At 26.2% G+C, this 20,750-nt stretch overlaps 2 protein-coding genes across 5 annotated transcripts; one reads left to right on the forward strand and one right to left on the reverse strand.

Moving 5' to 3' along the window:
* Positions 1 to 3,524: 3,524 nt before the first annotated feature.
* On the reverse strand, positions 3,525 to 9,211 carry LOC113550450 (segment polarity protein dishevelled homolog DVL-3). The gene is made up of 12 exons (XM_026952281.1): positions 9,051 to 9,211; positions 7,155 to 7,224; positions 6,919 to 7,010; positions 6,391 to 6,704; positions 5,421 to 5,670; positions 5,145 to 5,273; positions 4,952 to 5,079; positions 4,806 to 4,892; positions 4,568 to 4,723; positions 4,330 to 4,500; positions 4,087 to 4,260; positions 3,525 to 3,992 (listed from the first exon to the last, which is right to left on the reverse strand). Exons 1-12 carry the CDS (start codon positions 9,209 to 9,211, stop codon positions 3,748 to 3,750), a joined length of 1,977 nt encoding a protein of 658 aa, XP_026808082.1. The 3' UTR covers positions 3,525 to 3,747.
* A 468-nt stretch (positions 9,212 to 9,679) lies between these two features.
* LOC113550459 (protein angel homolog 2) lies at positions 9,680 to 19,132 on the forward strand. Of its 4 annotated transcripts, none has more exons than XM_026952311.1 (10): positions 9,680 to 9,848; positions 15,970 to 15,976; positions 16,026 to 16,102; positions 16,328 to 16,491; positions 17,691 to 17,757; positions 17,834 to 18,131; positions 18,219 to 18,510; positions 18,620 to 18,678; positions 18,764 to 18,877; positions 18,972 to 19,132. In XM_026952311.1, exons 1-10 carry the CDS (start codon positions 9,764 to 9,766, stop codon positions 19,108 to 19,110), a joined length of 1,302 nt encoding a protein of 433 aa, XP_026808112.1. In that variant the 5' UTR covers positions 9,680 to 9,763; the 3' UTR covers positions 19,111 to 19,132. The 4 variants fall into 4 exon arrangements, with proteins under 4 accessions (XP_026808112.1, XP_026808119.1, XP_026808094.1 ...); XM_026952318.1 differs by having other exon boundaries at positions 9,685 to 9,848; positions 16,043 to 16,102; XM_026952293.1 differs by lacking the exon at positions 9,680 to 9,848 and having other exon boundaries at positions 15,297 to 15,976; positions 16,043 to 16,102.
* The last annotated feature ends 1,618 nt before the right edge of the window (positions 19,133 to 20,750 follow it).

Here is a 20,750-nt window from a genome sequence, read left to right on the forward strand (position 1 = left end):
TAATTCTGAACAATATTAATAAATTGACTACCTACAAACTATCATACATATTTTATCTTTGTAAACGTGCATTTAATTATAAAATGCACAGATAGATAGATATATTCTAGATTATTTAATACACATGTTATGACATATGGAGTATCAATAGGACGATAGCTATACTACAAATATTGCAGTATAGTTACTACTTACTAGCACCTGTAATATAAATTCCAATCAAAAATAGTATCTCAAATTCTCAAGCAAACCGTAAAAGTTGGTATTTACTATTTGATACCATAAAATAATATTAAAATGACTTATTTAGAAGTTTAAAGTCTATATTTATACTGTACAGTATTTATATTATGCATACCCTCACATACTGCACACTTTCTATGTACCCGTGATTTAAAATAGATTCATAAATAACTATCAGAAATGCTGCTGACTGCACCAATATTAGATTCCTAAAATTAAACTTTTAACTAAAATATTTACCATGAAACAATAAATTTGAATTTAAAAATATATAATATCAAACATACTAAAACCAGTAATAACTTTACTTATATGTACATCCAAGGTATGTTTATAAATATCCCTTAGATACATCAAAATAAAGTTTATTCTAATAGCATAAAAATGATAAAAAATAATATAATATAGCAAGAAATAAATTTACTTATTTAATCATAATCTACCTTGAAAGTCTTGTTTAATATCATTGTTAATGTAAAAGGACAGTAACACAATCTAATTTAGCCTTAACAGGAAAAAATCCATAATTAGGTAACTATATTACCTATTGATAATGTAATGACATCCTTAGTCTGAGTCATTATGGTCGTTATATTATAATAATTAGAGTAATTAGAGTAACTTATGGCACAAATAATTGTGGAAAAATAAATAAAAGCAAGAGAACTGATTTAAAATTTATACATATAATAGATTTACAAATAAATCTTTAATGCCACATTTTGAATTATATACTTAATATACTTAATGATGTGTGTATATATTTTTTAATTGGATTGTTACAGGTTTTGAATCTTTATGTGAATCAAAGATAGACAAATAAGAAATACTAAACTTAATCATAAAATATTATAATATAATATTTAATATCATTAGATTATCATTTTTTTTTTTTTTTTTTTTTACAAGGACAAGGAATTGTACATTATCAACAAAAAAAAAAAATAAGCAATACTTAATTCAATAAAAAAATACAATAAATGATTCATGAGAATATTCATAAATTATATTTATGTTTTTAAAATGAATCCTTCTGAATTTAACTAATATAAAAGAAATCTACAAATTACTTTTATTAAAACTATAATTTATATTCTTGGTTTCATACACTATGTTAATAAAAATAACTGAATATATTATAAAAATCAATGGTTCATAACTATTAGTTTTATATATAACTTGAAAAAAAAACAGATTAAATGTATACAATTTACTTTTTACAAAATGAATAGTTATTAGTTATAAGGGTTTTTTTTTTAAAAAAAAAAATTATATTTTATTGGTCTATTCTACTTTTAATCAATAAGTCTTGGTTTGGCTACAGAAAGAAGATTTATAAGGTACATTACAATAATTGTTACATAAAAGTCACTTAGACAGTATAAATAATAATTTGGCATGCAACAGTTATTTACTTATTTTCAATTTTAAACACATTAAATAAAAATAATAAAATATTAAAAGCATAAAAGGTTATGCCACCATAAAATACACAACGTATACATTGATAATTCTTACCCTGTATCAAAAAACAAAAAAATGTCTTCATATCGGAAAACTTATATAAACATAAAAATAAAGCAATTAACCAAATTTAAAAACTGAGTTTGGATTATTTTATCACAGTCTTATGTTGTAACAGTAAAATATGTGTTAAAACTTAAATGCTAATAATAAAAAAAAAAAATAATATCAATACAGTTAATGTACTTGGCAAATTATGAGGAATAAATTCCACAAAATTATATATTAGATACCAGATTTTGTATATATGAACATCAAAAGTAAATAATTGACTGCTCATAATTTATTGCCAAATGTTTAACTTTTATGTACTATTTTACAGTTAAAAATGTTAGGCCGTTTACTGTTAGCTTAATTATTATGGCTAATAGATAAAACTAATTACAATCTTATAACCATGATAACAGAAATAAAATCAGTGTATAAACTTTAGTGTCTGAAATATTATTAAGCAATTATTGTTTAAATAAAAATATATGACAGCTAAACAGAAGAAGCCATTATTGTAATACTTGTTGAATATGTTATATCAAACAAAATCAAATAATTAAAAATATTAATTTTTTAAAAGAATAAAATTATTGAAATAATATGTTGATTAGACAAAATTGTTCTTCTTCATATAAAAACGAGTTAAATAATTAGAATTGAAAACTGAATTGACATAACAATGATTTTTATAAATTATATTTACCACTTAAACCCAATTTTAGTTTTATATGTTTAACAATATTTTATTTATTTAATGTTGAAGGTGATTGAATGAAAGAGGTTACGTACAGACAATGTTGTAACAGAGGTAAGTTCAACAAATATTTTTCAAATGGTTGCACATTTGTCTGTGCACAATATGTACATATATTTTAATTTTCATAGATACAATTTAGTTTTGATATACCACTGACCTAATGATGCAATAAAAGTTCTTTAATACAGTAAGGTTGTTTCTTAGTTTTTATACAAGATTAATATTATTTTTTTAAATTTAGTTTCATAATATATTAGTAAAAAACATACAAATCTCAATTGCCTGATTATTATAAGTAATAATTTATTAGGTTAGAAGGGAAATTTAGAGAAAAATGTTGACTATAATTAAACATTTTGACAAATTCAAATTTATTTACATAGAATTCGTACCCTATCATTGGGTCAATCAATACATTAAAACAAAAATTGTTAATTTTAACAAGAAAAAAGACCGCTTCTACTCTTTTTAATGAAATTCCATAAATGACAAATTTTAGTTTATGTGACTAATTATGAAAATACAATATATTCTGAATTATCTTCTTAAAATTATAAATACTTATAAATTATAATACCAAACCAAATCAATTTTTTAAATATTAATCAACTATCATAGTGAAGATAATTAATTTTAATCATTTAAAAAATGTATATCATAGGTCATAGATATCTACTTATTGTGGTGCCTTACAATGTTATCTAAAAGAATCAATTACTAAATGTTCAATTATTTCTTGATTTAATAGGCCGTACACTATTGAAATTTTGAAATATTTAAAAACAAAGGTGTTAAAATTGTCACTTATGGTTTATCTATAAGAATAATTCAATTATGTTTTTGTTACAAAAAATAAACATAATAAAAATAAAATACAATTAAACAGATCTAAAAAAAAAAATCAATTGAATTCATTAAAAACTTTAGTCTACAAAAAATACATAATGAAATTTATCAAGAAAATTAATTTTCAATTTATTAAACATAAAAATTGTCTAGATTAAATTAGATTATATATATAAAAAAAAAAAAAATATATAACTTGAACATGGCAATAATAAATAATACCAATTTATTTCTCATACGTTTCTAATGAGGAAATAATATGTTTAGTTATTATTATTATTTTTTTTTAAACATGAAGAAGAAATGTGAATAGAACATTGAAACTAGTGTATATTATACATCATGTATCTTCAACATAAATTGTTTGCTGCCTTAATAATCATAATTTACATTACGTCTACAAAGAACTCACAAGGATTTCCCATTGCCATACGGAATGATTGTTGACTAGCTGAAAGGTCAGTAGGTACATTTGGTGGAGCCATCACTTGAGATTTTTCAGAGCCACTAGACTTATCTACAGTTGATGGGGCGGCAACTGAATTCTGTTGAGCTGTGCCGCCACTGTGGTCACTCATGGCTAACCCTATCATATTTTGTTTCATTACATCTGAACCAGATCTACTACCACCTATAAAAATAAAAAATTAAATGTATTATCGTTAATATTAAATAGAGGGAATAAATTAATCATAATACAATTATTAGGTAAAATAAAAAATTACCTGAACCACTTTCATCTTTGTCAAACAAATAACGTGGAGGTTCACCTGGGTAATTAAATGGCATTGGCGAAGAATTTGGATTAAAAGTTCCTGAATATGGCATATCCCAGGCACCTCGACTAGTAACACCTACATTATCAGTTGGTTCACCTTCTATTTTTATTTGGTCCATACCTATATTATACATTTAATTTATTACTACAGAATTTAATCAATGATAAAATATCTATAGTAAAAACATACCTGCAGAGAGTAAGTCACCAAATACGTAATAACATTGTTCAGAAAATGTGGTTTTATTAACAGTATGTTTGATGTAACCAGCTTTGAGCATGTGTGATGCATATTTTCTTGCTTCTCTGCGATCCTGAAATCCATCGACATGTGTTTCTAACCATTCAACTACATCAACACCTAAAATAAAATATTTTTTATCGAGTTAACTAAACAATATTATTTAATATTATATAACTTTACTAACCAATGAAAGAGTTAGGAATAACAATTTTGAGCCACATTCTATCTCTGATCTCTAAACCTGAATCAAGTCTAGCCATGGCTCTAACAATACTTAGCATATCAGTAGTACGAACGTCCAACTGAAGATCTTTGAATGCACTAGTTGAAACAGCATTTACTGTAAAAAAAAAAAGAAGAAAACATTAATCTATTTTTAACTATAATTAAAATAAAAAACAATGATAAAATCATTAACACACTTTCTGTCTCTGCCATGGTTGACACTAGAGAAGAACTAGTAGATGTAACTGTTGATACAGATGGTGGTCGTAAAGGATAAGTTTCGCCTAAAATTATAAATCAATGAAATGCCTTTAAGACTAAACAATATAGTATAATATTATACCTCTCATTGCAGCAGTATGAGCTACCCATGCACCAGGATCAATAGGTCGAACCGGTTCAGTTCGAGGAATAGTGAAATATGATTTTGGATTTGGATCCCAACATTTTGCCACAACTAATTTAATTGGCCTAAATCAAAGTACAAATTAATTTTATTATATTACAAATATAATGTACTAGTATAATTTATTTACCCAGGAGTTTGCACCACATCTCTTAAAACACGAACAGCTTGATCATTTGACATATTTTCAAAATTGATATCATTAACTTGTAATATCATATCACCAGGTTCAATTCTACCATCCAAAGCTACTGCACCACTAAAATTAAAATAAAACTTTTTATTGTGGATTAATAATTAATATCATATAATTAGTTTTCAGACTTTTTTATGTCTTTTTTCTGTTTACCACTTTAAATTTAAGAAAATAGTAAATATTAATTAATTAACAATTTTAAAATATTACCCTTTCATGATAGATCCTACATAAATGCCACCATCTCCGCCATTATTACTTTGTCCAACAATCGATATTCCCAAAAAATTAACAGAATCCATATTTAAAGTCACAGTAATTATATTTAATGACATGCTAGAATCAGTAACTGATGAAAATGAAGATGTACGGCACATTCCTCCTGGACCAGCAGGTCTTTGGTGGCGTTTGCGCCGTTGTTGAGTTCGGCGACGACCACTACCCGCTAAACGCTGCCATTCTGTAAGAAAAAATAATTATGAAAATAAGATCAACACTTTAAAAGAAAAATTAAAAAAAAATACTATTTTTTCATGTTTTAGTTTTTTTACTACTTTAAATTAATTAATTTTATGAAAATACTTAAAATCAAATTTTTATTGAAGAATTTATATTTATAATATAATATACTTAATTTTTTGTATGTATATTGTATTTTAAAATCCATATGTGTTTCATCACCTTTGGGGTATTAAATATGTTAAGATAAAAATGAAAAATTATTGTTATACTGGATAGGTTATTTAACATAAAAAGTACTACATTATGTAATGACTTATTTGAGAATATTTTGTTTACACGAAGTTGCCACAAATAGAATGTTTTTCTTTCATCATTTATGTTTTTTACTTTTATAAATGACAATATATATTTTGAATTTAATATCCCAAAACAAAATTTAATAAAATTTAATTTTAGAAGAAGAATAATCAATGATAATAGATATTAATAAATATTTAATGTTTAGAATAGAGTAATAAAATTAACATTTCTACTATGCTCATTTTAACTTTAAATAATTATATTATATAATAATTTATAACCAAATAAATGTCCAAGATTCAATATTTTATTTAAAAAACATAAATAATTTTTGAAATAATGAGTGCACTTTAATAAAAAAAATATTTTTTTTATAATTATAAAATTATTGTAGAATATAAAAATAATGATAATTTACCACTTGAAATGTTAGTAGCACGTCCTGTTGTTGTGGTAATTCGACTTGAAGCATCATCCTCGTCAGATTCTAAAAAGCTTGTTGTTTCTAACTCAGAACTCAGCATAGAAGATGAACCATACGGTCTGTGTTGTTTGGGATGGCCATTCATACCTAACCCATTATATTTAAGAAACTTTGGATTTGCTAGACGATGATGATTTTCACGGGACATGTGATGATGTCCAGGACGTATTGAACTTGATATTGATGATTCTGTATCAGTACATGTTCCGATATCTTCTTGATGTATTCTAGATACTGCTTTACCAGCTCTAATAATCACATACAAAGATTAATTTAAATAAATTGTAATTTGTAATAGGTAACTAACAAAAAAAAAAAATAGTTATTAACATATATATAAGTATATTTTTATTTCATTACATAATTTATTAGTGATGGTTAATAGCATTACATACATTTTTTTGTAAAATATAAAAAATATAACATAAACATGAGAAGTGCAAAATTTTAATTTATACTAACTGATTATCGCCTTGTGTCCTATGTGTATGATGACCAGAATCGGTGCCTTGCGATGTTCCATCAGAGATATTACTACCTTCTGCAGCAACCAACTGAAATGAAATATGAAATAATAATTTTAAATACTAGATTAATATATTTGTATGTAAATTAAAATACATAAATTATAACTAAGGGTACCTAAAATAAAAAATAAAAAAATAAACAATAAATAATGAAATTAAATATAAACCTACCCATGAAACAACACGACCGTTAAAGCATGGCAATGGAGAATCATCTTCAACAATTTCTTCTTTGACCACTCTGAAACATAATTTAAAAAAAAGTCAGTAAATATTTAGTTTCAATAAACAATAGTTAAGAACTAGTAAATTAAATAAATTGTGTGAAAAACAAATAATTTCAATTTTAAAGACTTAATAATAAGAAATAATATGAAATAATTTAAGTATAATTCTAAATTAAGAATAATAGTGGACAACCCACGAATAATTATATATTATGCATTCATGGTGGTATAACTAAAACTATAAAAATAAAATTGTAATCCAATAATACAGTCTTGTTAAATATTCGAATACTTATATTTAAATTCCTATTTTGTATTTTAAATACTTTTCAACCAATGTATTTTTGAAATAATTAAAACTTCATTTTATTTGTATTTTTTGTTCTAGAATACTAAATAATTTATTCATTCAGTTGTTTTACTCCAAATTCCAATTACCAATATTTAAAATCGGTTGGAACAACCAGAAATTTTTTTTAGTTATGGCTTAGTGACAAATACTGTAAAAGTACTAATCTAATATCTTGTACCTATTAAACTTTAATAATTAAAGTATTATATTTATTAACTCAAATATTTAGAAATAAGTTTGAATACCTATCTATTTACAAATAATGTTAATTATTAATAAAAATAAATGTATTAATATACAATTTATTGAACTAAGCAAAAAATATTTGTTTAAGTATTTGTATTTATATTCAAATACTTTTAAAAGGGCGTATTTTAAATACAAATGACACCAAGTACTTAAATATATATTCTGAATACATTTGAAAAGTATTCTTAACAAGACTGCAATTATCTCAATAGCTAAAGCTCTTTATGATATTTTATATAACTCAGTACTACTTAATTACTTTTAATAAGTAAAACTGGGCAGTAACAATTTTTTTATCAAATGGATAGTTATGATAACGTAAAAACTAAATTAGAATATAAATTAATTTCTTATTTTTTTTTTTTAAATATCTAACTTAGTAACTTGCTTAGAAGTTAGTTGGTAAAAATAATTATTTAAGTTAGAATAGAAGTTCAAAGTTATTTTAATGAAAAAAAAATTATTTTTTTTACTTTATTACATGAATATTTAGGTAATAACTAAATATTTTATACATCAATATATATAATATATAGCTGTGATTTAAACCATGCATTACAATATAAGTGATTGATAGCAAATAATATTATAAGAAATGTATCAATCTATTATCAAGTACTGTGTATATATTAGTTATTAATTATTATCCAGTTGGCACTCAGTAGTTTTACATTTTATGGGGTATTAATATTTTTGTAGTAAAAAAATAACTAGTTCTTTACTTAGTTATTGATTATTTTAAGCTATAAAACTAATTTGTTAAGTTAAAAAGTTTTTTTTTAATTAAAAATAACTGATTAAGTTAGCACTAGTAAGAATTTTTACTTTAAAAGTAACTTTCTAACTAGTTTGTGCCCAGTTATGGTGATAAGGTTGGAGAACCTAAGTAAAAAAAAAAAAAATGTAAAATTTTTTCATAAAACAAATTAGGAATGGGACCCTCCTAATCCTAATCGTCGATAGACTGTTGTGGCTAGTACAGTTGTTCAAATACTAGATATAAATAAATAAATATAAATATAATTTCCCCAAAGTCAAGATACGGAGTACAATTGTTGTCAGAGTATTGACAACTAGTCCGTGGGGTGGGTATATCAACAATGAATTATAATGAAGGAGAAGTTGTGAATTGAAGAGTAGCGATATAAATATATAATACAATATTATACAATTGTCGCCGTCAGCACTCAACAAACGACTAGCAAAACAATAATAACACAGTTGGTCCTTATCACTGACCCAAAGTCGTCGTCCATAGACTTGAAGAAAAACTTGTAGTTGGGACGATTGAGGACGTTTTTGAAATCGGCCAACGTAACCTTGTCAGCCGCAATCGGCAACTTGACGAGGTACGGCGTGTCCTCGTCATCGATGTGATAGATAACTTTGGTCTCTTCCATTGTCGGTTCGCGGACCCGGACCGTAATACGCAGCAAACAAACACACTCACACGATACACACACTCGGCGGCGTTATCAGCGCAGATCCACCGCGGTCGATGTTGGCCCGTGTACATAGATTTTCGTTCGCGGAGCCATCATTAAACGCAATCGAGTAGCTCGATCGGCACTCGAGAACAACGAGTACACGACGTCTCGTTTGTTATTGTTATGTTTTCACTCGGAGCGAAGAACGCACAAGCACACGCACGCACGGACGGACAAACAGACGGGACAGGAACGACGACACATAAATAATCTTTAATAAAGCACTGGGAGCTCTGGACCTCACCCCCTCCCACAACCCGCAACCGCACCCACAGCCGTCAGCACCGTCGCTCCCCACCGACGCCGCTGTGCTGCTCCCGGTATGCGGTTCACGAGTTGCCGCCGATAGGCCGCCGGAATTGATTAGCCGAGGCCCGAGAGTGGCGAGAGTCGAAAGCAATAGCAATCGCCGTCGTCGACGAGTGCTGACTGCCAAGTTACATATTCGTGCTCGAGCGGTCCGCCATGTTGCCTGCTGTTGGGTCCACGAACCGCCCGCGCTCCGCGGCTGATTATGTCGTGCCGAGAAATAGGAAATGGGATCCGGAAGGTACATCATCGTCATTCGTCACGTGAAATGTATAATCTAAACTTAAGGTTATTAATCATTGATGAGTGGTAGCAGTGATGCTGATACGACTTTTAAAGAGCGACGACGAACTTTGAAATGTCATCGATCGCTTTTGCTGACTGAGTAATCGTCAGTTGAGTCGTTGAGTGTCAATTGTCAAGCCGTCTTAGACAGACCGCTGTCATGTGGGGGAATTTAGACGTCTTGAAGGTACTATTCGGATATTTAAAATATGCCGTCGGACTCTAGTATTATACATGTTACATTTTATAAATTCATAATATTATGAAAGTTAAAAGTCTGAGAAAAAGTGGATCAAATTTCCAGCGATCTTGTTGCAAAGTGCAAATTAAAATATTTAACATATAATTCGTTTTCAATATTTGGTCCTGATAATTGTTTGGAATAAAAATATAAAAATATATGGGAGATACTAAGATATTAACCGATTACCTATTACTATTCTAATTTTATATGTTATAAAATAAAAATATTCATCGAACATGTAAGTGCAAACTAGAGCGCCGAGATTACTTATGAAATTAAAATTATTTAAATGAGCTAAGCTACTTATATGTTTAAAAAATAACAATCTGCAAAGTGCACTAAGTGCAGTCTATAGTAGCTTATATTTCATAGCTCAGAATATAATTACAGAGTAAAAAGTATAGAGCTTTTAGAAGTTGAAGCTAATGCCACTAATGAAAGTACTATTATTTTCAATGTTTTCACCTATCAAGTATCAAGTATCAGATATGTAATTTGATTGTAAATATCTTAATAGTTAATACTTACCTACTTTCACAGGCTACGCCGTGTTGCAGTTGTTATCACTTAAAATAATAATTTTGGCTTACTTTTATACAGCATAAGATCGACAACCGTTGTTATTTTTAACAACCGTCAACCCTGCATAAGATCTAAGTTTAAAAAAAGTCAGTACCTAACTAAAGAGCAACATTGATCGATATGGACTTTATAATGAGTATATCTACTTGATAATTCAATTAATTAGTTTATAGACCTATACCTAAATTTATATCTATTTTCTATGTCTAAACCTATCGTTCACGTATATAGTCTAATATACTCTATAGTTGACAGTATGTGAGTACTGAGTAGGTCATATATGTATAGAGTAACACACTAACAATACAGTATAAGCTATAAAGTAGTTAGTAGATAGTAGTCAGTAGGTACCTACGTCGTACATGTTAGTATTTTATGGTTCTACCAATAAAAATCCAATATTTTAAAAATTGTGTTGTGTATAGTAAATTATAAGGATAATAAAATAAAATAAAATAATAAATAGGTACTTAAAATGTATAAAATGAGAAAAAGTTTAACCTATGAAAAATTTTTTTTTAATCATAATAATCGTTTTAAAAAAATAATTTCGTCATCGTTAAATGTTACTTCAAGACCGTCTTGTAGTGTTAAAAGATAACTCTAAGCCAAAGATAAATGATAAATTTGTAAAGGCATTACTATACAAATTATTGTATTTGACTAATAACTTTAAACAGCAACAAGCACAATTTTCGCATGTTTTACAGGTCATATTTAATCCGGCAGTTTCTTCAATTTCTTGGTATATTCATCTTCTGAATCGAAATTTTCAAAATTATATTCATATTCAACTGATTTTTTTTAAGTTATCCCAATTATTACCAAAACTTACCATAGGCGCAATTTGGACAACCAAATTGGGGGGGCTAAATGTATATAATACACAAAAATCTGCAGGAGCTCCGCCCCCGCACCCCCTCTAAAAAAATAACATAAACATAGTATTAAATCTTATAATTGCAAACGGTGATTAGAGTGATTAGGCATAGCAAATTTATTTAATATATCTTATTACTACAATACATGTCCTTTTCTATATATATTACAGAAGCGTTTGAAAACCTATCTTGATGCATAGATGTGCGTAACCAATTTTTTATCTTCCTCATGGCTGAAAAAGACCTTTCACGTGTACTTGAAGAAATAAGTATAGTGAGTGACAAAGATAAAAAAGTATATAAATTTGAATATACTTTTAAAGCTACAACTGATTTTACTTCATCTAAATCAAAATTAAACTTTGTACATATAAGGCAGCTTTTTGCGACCAACATTTCTGAACGAAGTCATGTGTACATTTAATATATTATTATTATATGAAATATTTACCGGTAGTGAGAAGATCTAGATTATTAGAGTTATTAGACTCAGCAAAGTCAATGATATTATTCCAGATTTTCTGAAATTCAGTTTCCGCCCGTAATGACTCAAAAGTCTTTATTATTCCTTCGATTAAATAACAGCACTTCCTAGCGTTGCTAATAAATAGCTAATATGCGATTATAACATATTTTATACTCATATTACTATTATGATAACAAATTATCTACACTCAAGCTATTATACGGGCATCGAGCATTTCGACGATGTACGATGTAACATTGAATTACTTATTGTCTCATTATACAACATATTTGTACACTGACTTTCGAGATGGCTAAAAAACCCATAATACAATTTTTTTTCTTAAATTGATCATTTTTTTTTTATTAGGTACATTTTATCATGGATTTAAGAATGAATATATTTAAAAAATTAGGAGGGCTTAAATACAACTTAGGAGACTAAGCCCCCCAAGTCACTCCAAATTGCATCTATGAAACTTACTAATTTTTTTCTTAATTTTTGATGAAATTCTTCCAAAATTATCATTGAGTGTAAATCGGATTACATTTTTAGAGAGAGCTTTCAAGGATGTTTTTGATAAACCATGTTTAAAAACTATTGAAGTTGACTGGGCATAGAAGCGATAAATCCATGTATAATGGACTATTGTTCACAAATCTTAAATTCATACTTTCAACTATTCTATCCATCACCTGATTATGAATTTTAACAGTATATAGATCTCTTCATAATAATTTTATAATATTATCGATAAATATAATACTTAAAATCACACGAGCTGATAAGGTAATACCTATTTATGCATTATATTTTTATTCTTTTTCATATACTATATATTTTTAATTTATAAAATATTATCAAGCCATTTATTTTAATCTATTATTGTAACGGGCCAGTCCACCCCTGCAAATATGAGACAATTGCATCTTCAATTAAAACGAAATTAGAATATTTCAAATTGTATATATTGTTAATGCGTATTAAAAGATAAATTAAATAAAAATAATTTTCAGTTTGGCGCCCTTTCCATGCTGACGCCCTGGGCAGTCGCTCAGGTTGCCCATAACTTTCGCCGGCCCTGTCAAGACGTGTCTATTGTCTCTGTGTAACTAGTATTTTTACATATATGTATATTTTTTTAACTATTGTAAAAGAAACTTATGAAAAACCTTATATTTGATTTTCAAATTTTAGCTACATTAAAGTTTGCAATTTCCAAATTTTCTTGTTTTTAATGATTTTGATAAAAATTATAAATTTAAACACTAATTAAAAAATGCGCTTGTGTGTATTTTACTAAAAGTTAAACTTATGAGGAATCTTGATTTATAAGTTTATAACTAAAAGTTAAAAGTTGAAACAGAGCTCAAAATTTTAGATTAATGTTGTAAATATTTTAAAAATTAGGTACAATGTGTACAGAAAATTAGAGACAAATAATTTAAATAATAATGTAATGTTTAAAGTTTTTATGATTAATATTTTTTAGAAAATATTAAAATTAAAATTTTTTTACTTTTGATTTTCCTGCCAAAGAAGTGTAAAAGAACCAATTAGTTTTCGAATAGCAATCTTCTTCTAAAGTTTAAAATTGAAAATTGAAGTAGTTTTACTGCTTCTTAGTCTTAAGGTTACGGCAGACGAAAAAACAAAAATTATGCATCATTATTCATTATAAAATATCGCTAATATTGGAATCAAAATGTCCTTAAAAATATATAATCTCATAGACCATCTCTGCTCACAATCATTTTTCGTATTTTTTTTATTTTTTTTTTTTTTTGACAAAATATCATCTAAACTTAGGTGTATTTAATTATTTATCTAGCGCGAGTAAATTTAGTCCTGAAAAAAATTTATTATTTTAAAATCGGTAGATAATTAATATATAAAGTAATATACATTTACGATCGGTAAATTACGGACACATAATTACATATTTATCATCCCCATGAGTTTATTGGTACGCCATTTCTATCGGAACACGTTTTCATGGATTCTTTGATAAGTATTTAAATATTACGTATTATTGTATACATTATTGGTCTACCATTTTTAAGTCTTAACCTTCATGATTAGCTTTGCACCCGAACGTAACCCAAAATCCGAATTAACCTGAATAAATTGTAAAAACCAAACCCGTATTATACAACACCCGATTGAAAAATTCAAAAATATACACCCAAAACCAGAAACCAAAATTAATATTTGGGTTAATTCGAAACAAAATAAAAATAACAGCCATATCAGTAGAAAAATTACTGATTAATGCCTAATGGTAAGTATATATGTTTTGTTTTATTATATTTCCTTAAAAAAAAAAACATTACCATATTATGAAATTCGCATAAAAAATCTCATGTTAATTGATATAAAATATGGGTTCTTTTAACACCCGAATTAACCGTAATTAACCCAAATAAATTTACATTTAATCGTAACCTGCAGGAAAGTTCATTAACCTGAAACAACCGAATTCAATAATCCAAATTTTCTTTTAACACTCAACATCCAAACCCCGAATGAATGATTCCGGTGAAAAGCTGGAACATCTTCATATGTATATTATATCAAAACTTCATATAAGTTAAACCATTAAATTGTTCACTAATTACATTCTAAAAATGTATAGTATAGGTATATTTGCTTAAAATTTTACGTTCCTCTTGGCTCTAATGTTTGGGATGAATTTTCGATAACATCAAATCGCACAATAAATAATAAAATAGTACTAGAATTCTATAATTAGGTCAATTAGGTGCTATTGTCTTGTCGTTTACTACCAAATGTACGAGCAATAACAATAAGCATCAGTATAAAAATAGTATTTATACATTGATTTATCTTATGAGTTATGATAATAATTAAATAATTGAATCATGGACCATGGTTTAATACATATAGAACGTTACACCCACATGGCCGCATGTGTAGAAGTTTTAAAAATATAAAATATAGCAAAAACTGTTTTACGTGAGATAGAATCACTCATGAACAAATTGTTCTATGTCTAAAGTGATAGTTAAAAGATTCCAAATTAATATATTATTATAATATAGGTAGTTGAGAATATTATTTGTGAAATATAATTTTAATTTTTTTGATAAATCACTTATATGAAAAAAGTTCTTATTGTTCAAAATTCATTACTTTTGTGTTTTTCAAACTTGAATAACTTTTTTTGTAGTTCTGATATCGAAAAAATAAAAACGAATAACGATATTTCACAGCCAAAGTTTTCATTTTTGTGCATAGATAATATTATTATATTATTATCTGGTTTTATGTGGTAAAAATTTCGTTTCTAAGTTTAACGGAAGTCTTGGTTCTTTCCCGCGTAAAACAGTATTTGTAATGTTTTACATTTGTAAGACAAAGACAACACATGCACAGAGTAAATGAAATTTTTTTTTAATTTATTCTGTGACACATGCGGGTTTAGCATCCTCTAGTAGTTAATAGGTCTATAGTTTATCCATAGAGTAAGATATGAGTTTATCATACATGGGTTTTTAACGTTTTATCAGTTTTTATTGCTATCACATGGCCAATGGATAGATAGCTAATCGGTAATCCTAAATTTTTTATTTATTCTATAATGCAGATTCAGACATTCTTTGTACTAAGTACTAACTAAAGTTATACTTTTATATTAATTACATTTTTGATATGTTCTATGTTCATTAAACCAAACTATAATAGTTACTGTTAATTTAACTATACTCTTAAATTTCTATTGAAGTGTGCTGTGTCCTTAACTAGTTCAAGTATTTTTGTTATAATATTTATGTTATTCTTGTTATTTTTATGTATATTAATATTACCAACAAATTTAATAAAATATGTCTGTTGTGTCGTTTATGTCCAATTGTTAATTTTGCCTGCTGTCTTTCCACAACAGCCATGCAGTAAGTTTCTGTTGTTTTTGAAAACATTCATCTACTATCTCTCATTTAGAAATAAACAATTTTCAGGTTTCAACATGAAGGATTACATGAATTATGTTAGACCTTTTGTGCACTACCATAATCATAGTAAGTTATTACAATAAGTATTATTTTTATTATTGTAATCCAAATAAGACATTCCTAGCCATTGGCTATCCATATCTATGGATATGTAGATAATTTACAATAGTTTTAACAGATTTACACGAGGATTATAAATATTTTTACATAAAAACTATGGGATAAATTACAGAAGTAAAAATATGTTTACAATAATAAAATAATTACTATTTAATATATTTTTATTTTCAGCCAAATACAAGTCTTTTAATTTTAGTTTATTATCATATAATATACTGGCTCAAGAGTTACTAGAAAAAAATGCATTTTTATATGATTGGTCAGATGTGAGTGTGTTGGAATGGAACTATCGAAGGCAACTTTTGTTAAATGAAATTAAACAATTTAATGCAGATGTATGTATTATTTTTTAGTTAAAGGATGTAGTTTTAAATTTTTGTTCTAAGTTAATATGCTAAATATTTAAATATTTAATAATTACGTGACATATGTATATTGACATTGACAATGCACTGGTACTCTTATTAGTGGCAAAGATAACAATCACTTAACCATACCTTGTATCTTTATAAATATATTAGTTATTTATGGTTAATTTTTCTGTTACTGAACTCTTTCTGTATACATTATTATTAATACAATTTTATAAATTTCATAATGTGCATAGTTATAAATAATAAGTAGATAAGTTAAATAGTGACAAACATTTAAATAAATTTATATTATATTTTGTTGCTTTGAATATATGGTTAAAAAAGTCCCTAACTTCTTAATACAACTTTGTACCAAAATAGGTTTTCTCTGTTCTAAATATAGCCATTTTATGTTCAGAAAAATCTATTTTATTCTATGAATTTTAATGTTATTTTTAATTAACCTGTTATTACAACATTTAAAGGTAAAAATATTATTTTGGGCCCTATATAAGTTTCTTTTGACATTTAAATTTTTAATGACAAGTTATGAATATTTTAAAAATATAAATATTTTGTTTATTATAAAATACTCAGATTTTTCTTGTAAATTTAAATATTGAAATAAGATTACAGGAGGTCTTAAATTACTTTCTTACCTTTGAATTTGATAATAGATCAATTCACTTTAATATTAAATAATAATAATATAAAATAATTAAATCTCAATGTAAGATTTGTTATGTTCTACATTAAAACAAAGAACATGTGAGGGTACATTTTCTTTTTAAAATATACTAATAGAAATAATTAAATAATTTTTAATTACTTATAAAAATTTAAAAATTATACGCAAAGACTAAATTGTAGATTTTACCCTTTACAAATAATTTGAATGACACCACTTCTTCTCAAAAAGTTGTTGTGGTAATTAGGCTGTTATAATTTATATTTTATGGGTCAAGCATATCAAGTATTTAAGTTTCTTTTCAAAAAATATAAAATCTAAAACTGTAAACATTAATTGGTAATAATCTCAAATCAACTATATTATGTATTTATATTACAAAAACAATATATACCTATCTAAATGTATGTTTTTACCATTTATTAACAAAATTAAATGTATACTTAGTGTAATAAAAAATATATATAAATTATATAAAATATTTTTTTTTCAGATAATTTGTTTTCAAGAAGTTCAAGAATCTCATTTGAATTGGTTCTTTAAGAAATTATCAGATTTAGGTATATCATCTAGTATAAAAAAAAAAAAAAATATGTTAAATATAACAATTTATAAAATTTTATTATTAATATTTAGGATATAATGGTGTCTATAAAAAACGTACTCATTTTCATTCTGACGGATGTGCAATTTACTACAGAACAAACAAGTTTACATTAAAAGAAAAGGTAACTGTAGAATACAACCAACCAGGAATAGATGTATTAGATCGAGACAATGTTGGTATTGTATTGAGATTGTCACCTCGGCAATATGACGAAGAAAGTATAATTATTTCAACTACACATATTTTATACAACAAAAAAAGACATGATATTAAGTTGGCACAAGTTCATTTATTACTAGCTGAAATTGAGCGTGTTTCATATAAAGGGTAAAAATCATAATATAAATTCTCACTGTTTATTAATTGTATTCTGATAAATGGTAATCATTATATATTTTTTAATTACTTTTATAGAGTTGGTGATCATAATATTCCTGAATACCATCCAATAATATTAACTGGGGATTTTAATTTGGAACCTAATACTGCTGTGTATGATTTTTTAATCAATGGTGCTCTATATTATAGTAATTTACAAAAACCAACCCTTTGGTCCCAAAACAGTCAAAGTGGAAGATGTGACATGGGGAATGAACTTATTCCAAAGAGTTTAGGCATCACTGAATATAGTCAACATTCAGATATTTTAGAATTAAGAAAAAAAAATAATCATAAACGACAAATTAATGACGGTCTTTATTCAAAGGTAATTTAAATATATTATTTAAAAAATAAATTAATCATCTCTTCTCTACTAAAAATGTATTATTATATTATTTATTTATTTGAATAATATTTTTTTTGACAAATTTCAGCTACATCATAGTGAAAGAAAAAATGAACAACTATTATCATCATCTTTGTCAGAATTCAAGTATTTAAATTTAATATTTCAATTGTTACAAATTTGTAAATTGTAATACAGGTTTTATTTAATTTTAATGAAAAATTGTTTTTAGATTTGGAACTGGAAATGTGTATCATAACCTAAAGTTTTCTTCTGTGTATAATAACAATAATAGCTGTTCTACATATCATGACCGATGGACCATTGTAGATTACATATTTTACACGTAAGATAGTAATGCATTTAAGATATGCATTATCCTTAGATTTAATATTAGCAATACATTTAAAACAATTAATTTAATTAATGAATGGTTATAGCAATAACAACTTAAAACTGAGAACACTAATGAAGCTTCCAAATGTTGCCGAATGTCAGCCAATAATAACTATGCCAAACAGAGTATCTCCATCTGATCATCTACCACTGTTTGCTAAATTTAGCTATAAAATAAAATAATAATTTTAATATTTGATCTTCAGTGTGTGATGTTGTTTTTATTTTTCATTAATATGTATTACAATCTCTAAATTGCTTACATAACTATTCATTTAAGTTATTATATCTAAACATATAATATGCAGTTTAATAACATTCTTTATTTGAGTTTGATTACTAATTAAAATCATACATAGAACAAAGAAAGAAATTTAAAATTATATTTATTAATAAGAACTTGTAATTTTATTTTTGTTATTAAGAGGTCATCTTATCTGCACGTGTTGTCTCTATCTTATGTACAACTTAATATATTTGCATTTGGCAGAATTTGTTTTAAGCATTTAATTTTAGAATCAATTTACTTATTATAAATCTTAAAAATAAGATTGATAAAAATATTATTTAAGGAATCTCATTGACTTTTTGAAGTAAGTTATAGCTATATAAAATATCCCATGAGATACCCTACATCACCTATCATTACCTTTAAGTTGTATAATAGGTAAATTTACCCTAATATTATAACTAACAAAGTTGCTATGTTAAATGTGATACAAAGACAATACATGCAGATATGATGTCCTTTCATTAAACACAATATTATTCAATTAAACTAAATAGGCACAAAATGACATGGTTGATAAAGGTCCACTGATTTTTAAGTTATTATACATTTTTAAAGAAAAAAGCTTTTTGAAAAACAATTTTAATGGGTTATTTTTCATTAATTTTATTATTTTCTATAGCACAAATTTTCAAGATATTTTAGCTTTTTGCGAAATTTTAAGCAAATGCGTCATTTGGGGGTGGTACTACCACCGTGGTAGGAATATGCACGACCCCAGATTCTAAAGTAGCCAAATGGGCCGAGTATAAATGAACCGGATTTTCTACAATAATTTTACTGACTGTTCTAGTCATTATAGAATATATTATGTATTGTATAATATAGAAGTCTGTGGTATATCATAATATAATTTATACGTACGTACGTACTAAAGACCTGCTAAGACCGAGCCGTTCGAGCCTTAAAAAAAGGGTTAAATCGGAGTTTTTTGTTGGTAGAACTTTTCGGGCCGGGCCGGACTTAAACCAAGGTTGAATCGGGCTTTTTAAGGATTTTTTACATTTCGCTTGGAGATTTTTTGGTTTTTTTTTTTGTATGACAAATAATCATTATTTAAAATTAAAATCAAAAGTTTATAGTTCGACGTTGAAATAATCATAAATAACGAATATAATGACATTGTTGTACACGAGCTACTGTTACTTACAAACAAATTTTTGTTATATAGTTGAATATTATGAATTATAATGTTCTAGGGCTAAAAATAAATCTCAGACCGAAACGGATTTTTTTTTTAAGAGCTTAGATATATTATTTATTTTTGGACCAGGCATAGGCTTTTTCTCCGAAAATATTCTGGATTGGACAGGACCGGGCTGAGCCATAAATGTATGGCCCTTGCAGGTCTATAATTGATGTGATTTAAGATTAGTTATGTTTTAATAAGTAATATGTTAACAAAAGTGGATACAGTTTGTGTTATAATTAAAAAAATAAACTATTAATAATTGTATTTATTATTATTATATTAATTATAATTATATTTATTTAATAACTATTAAAAAAATATGTTAAATGAGAGTTGGGTTAC

This window comes from Rhopalosiphum maidis, chromosome 4 (genome assembly GCF_003676215.2).
Source record: "Rhopalosiphum maidis isolate BTI-1 chromosome 4, ASM367621v3, whole genome shotgun sequence".
Classification (NCBI taxonomy): Eukaryota; Metazoa; Arthropoda; class Insecta; order Hemiptera; family Aphididae; genus Rhopalosiphum; species Rhopalosiphum maidis.

Bases quoted from the DNA above. Each gene is read 5' to 3' on its own strand.
- LOC113550459 (XM_026952293.1), top strand. From the start codon at position 15,856: ATGTTATTCTTGTTATTTTTATGTATATTAATATTACCAACAAATTTA. The intron at 15,977-16,042 runs GTAAGTTTCTGT...AACAATTTTCAG, and splicing joins CTTTCCACAACAGCCATGCA to GTTTCAACATGAAGGATTAC. The intron at 18,878-18,971 runs GTAAGATAGTAA...GAATGGTTATAG, and splicing joins GTAGATTACATATTTTACAC to CAATAACAACTTAAAACTGA.
- LOC113550450 (XM_026952281.1), bottom strand. From the start codon at position 9,211: ATGGAAGAGACCAAAGTTATCTATCACATCGATGACGAGGACACGCCG. The intron at 5,274-5,420 runs GTAATATTTTAA...TTTTAATTTTAG, and splicing joins GTAGGATCTATCATGAAAGG to TGGTGCAGTAGCTTTGGATG. The intron at 5,080-5,144 runs GTAAATAAATTA...ACTTTGATTTAG, and splicing joins GATGTGGTGCAAACTCCTGG to GCCAATTAAATTAGTTGTGG.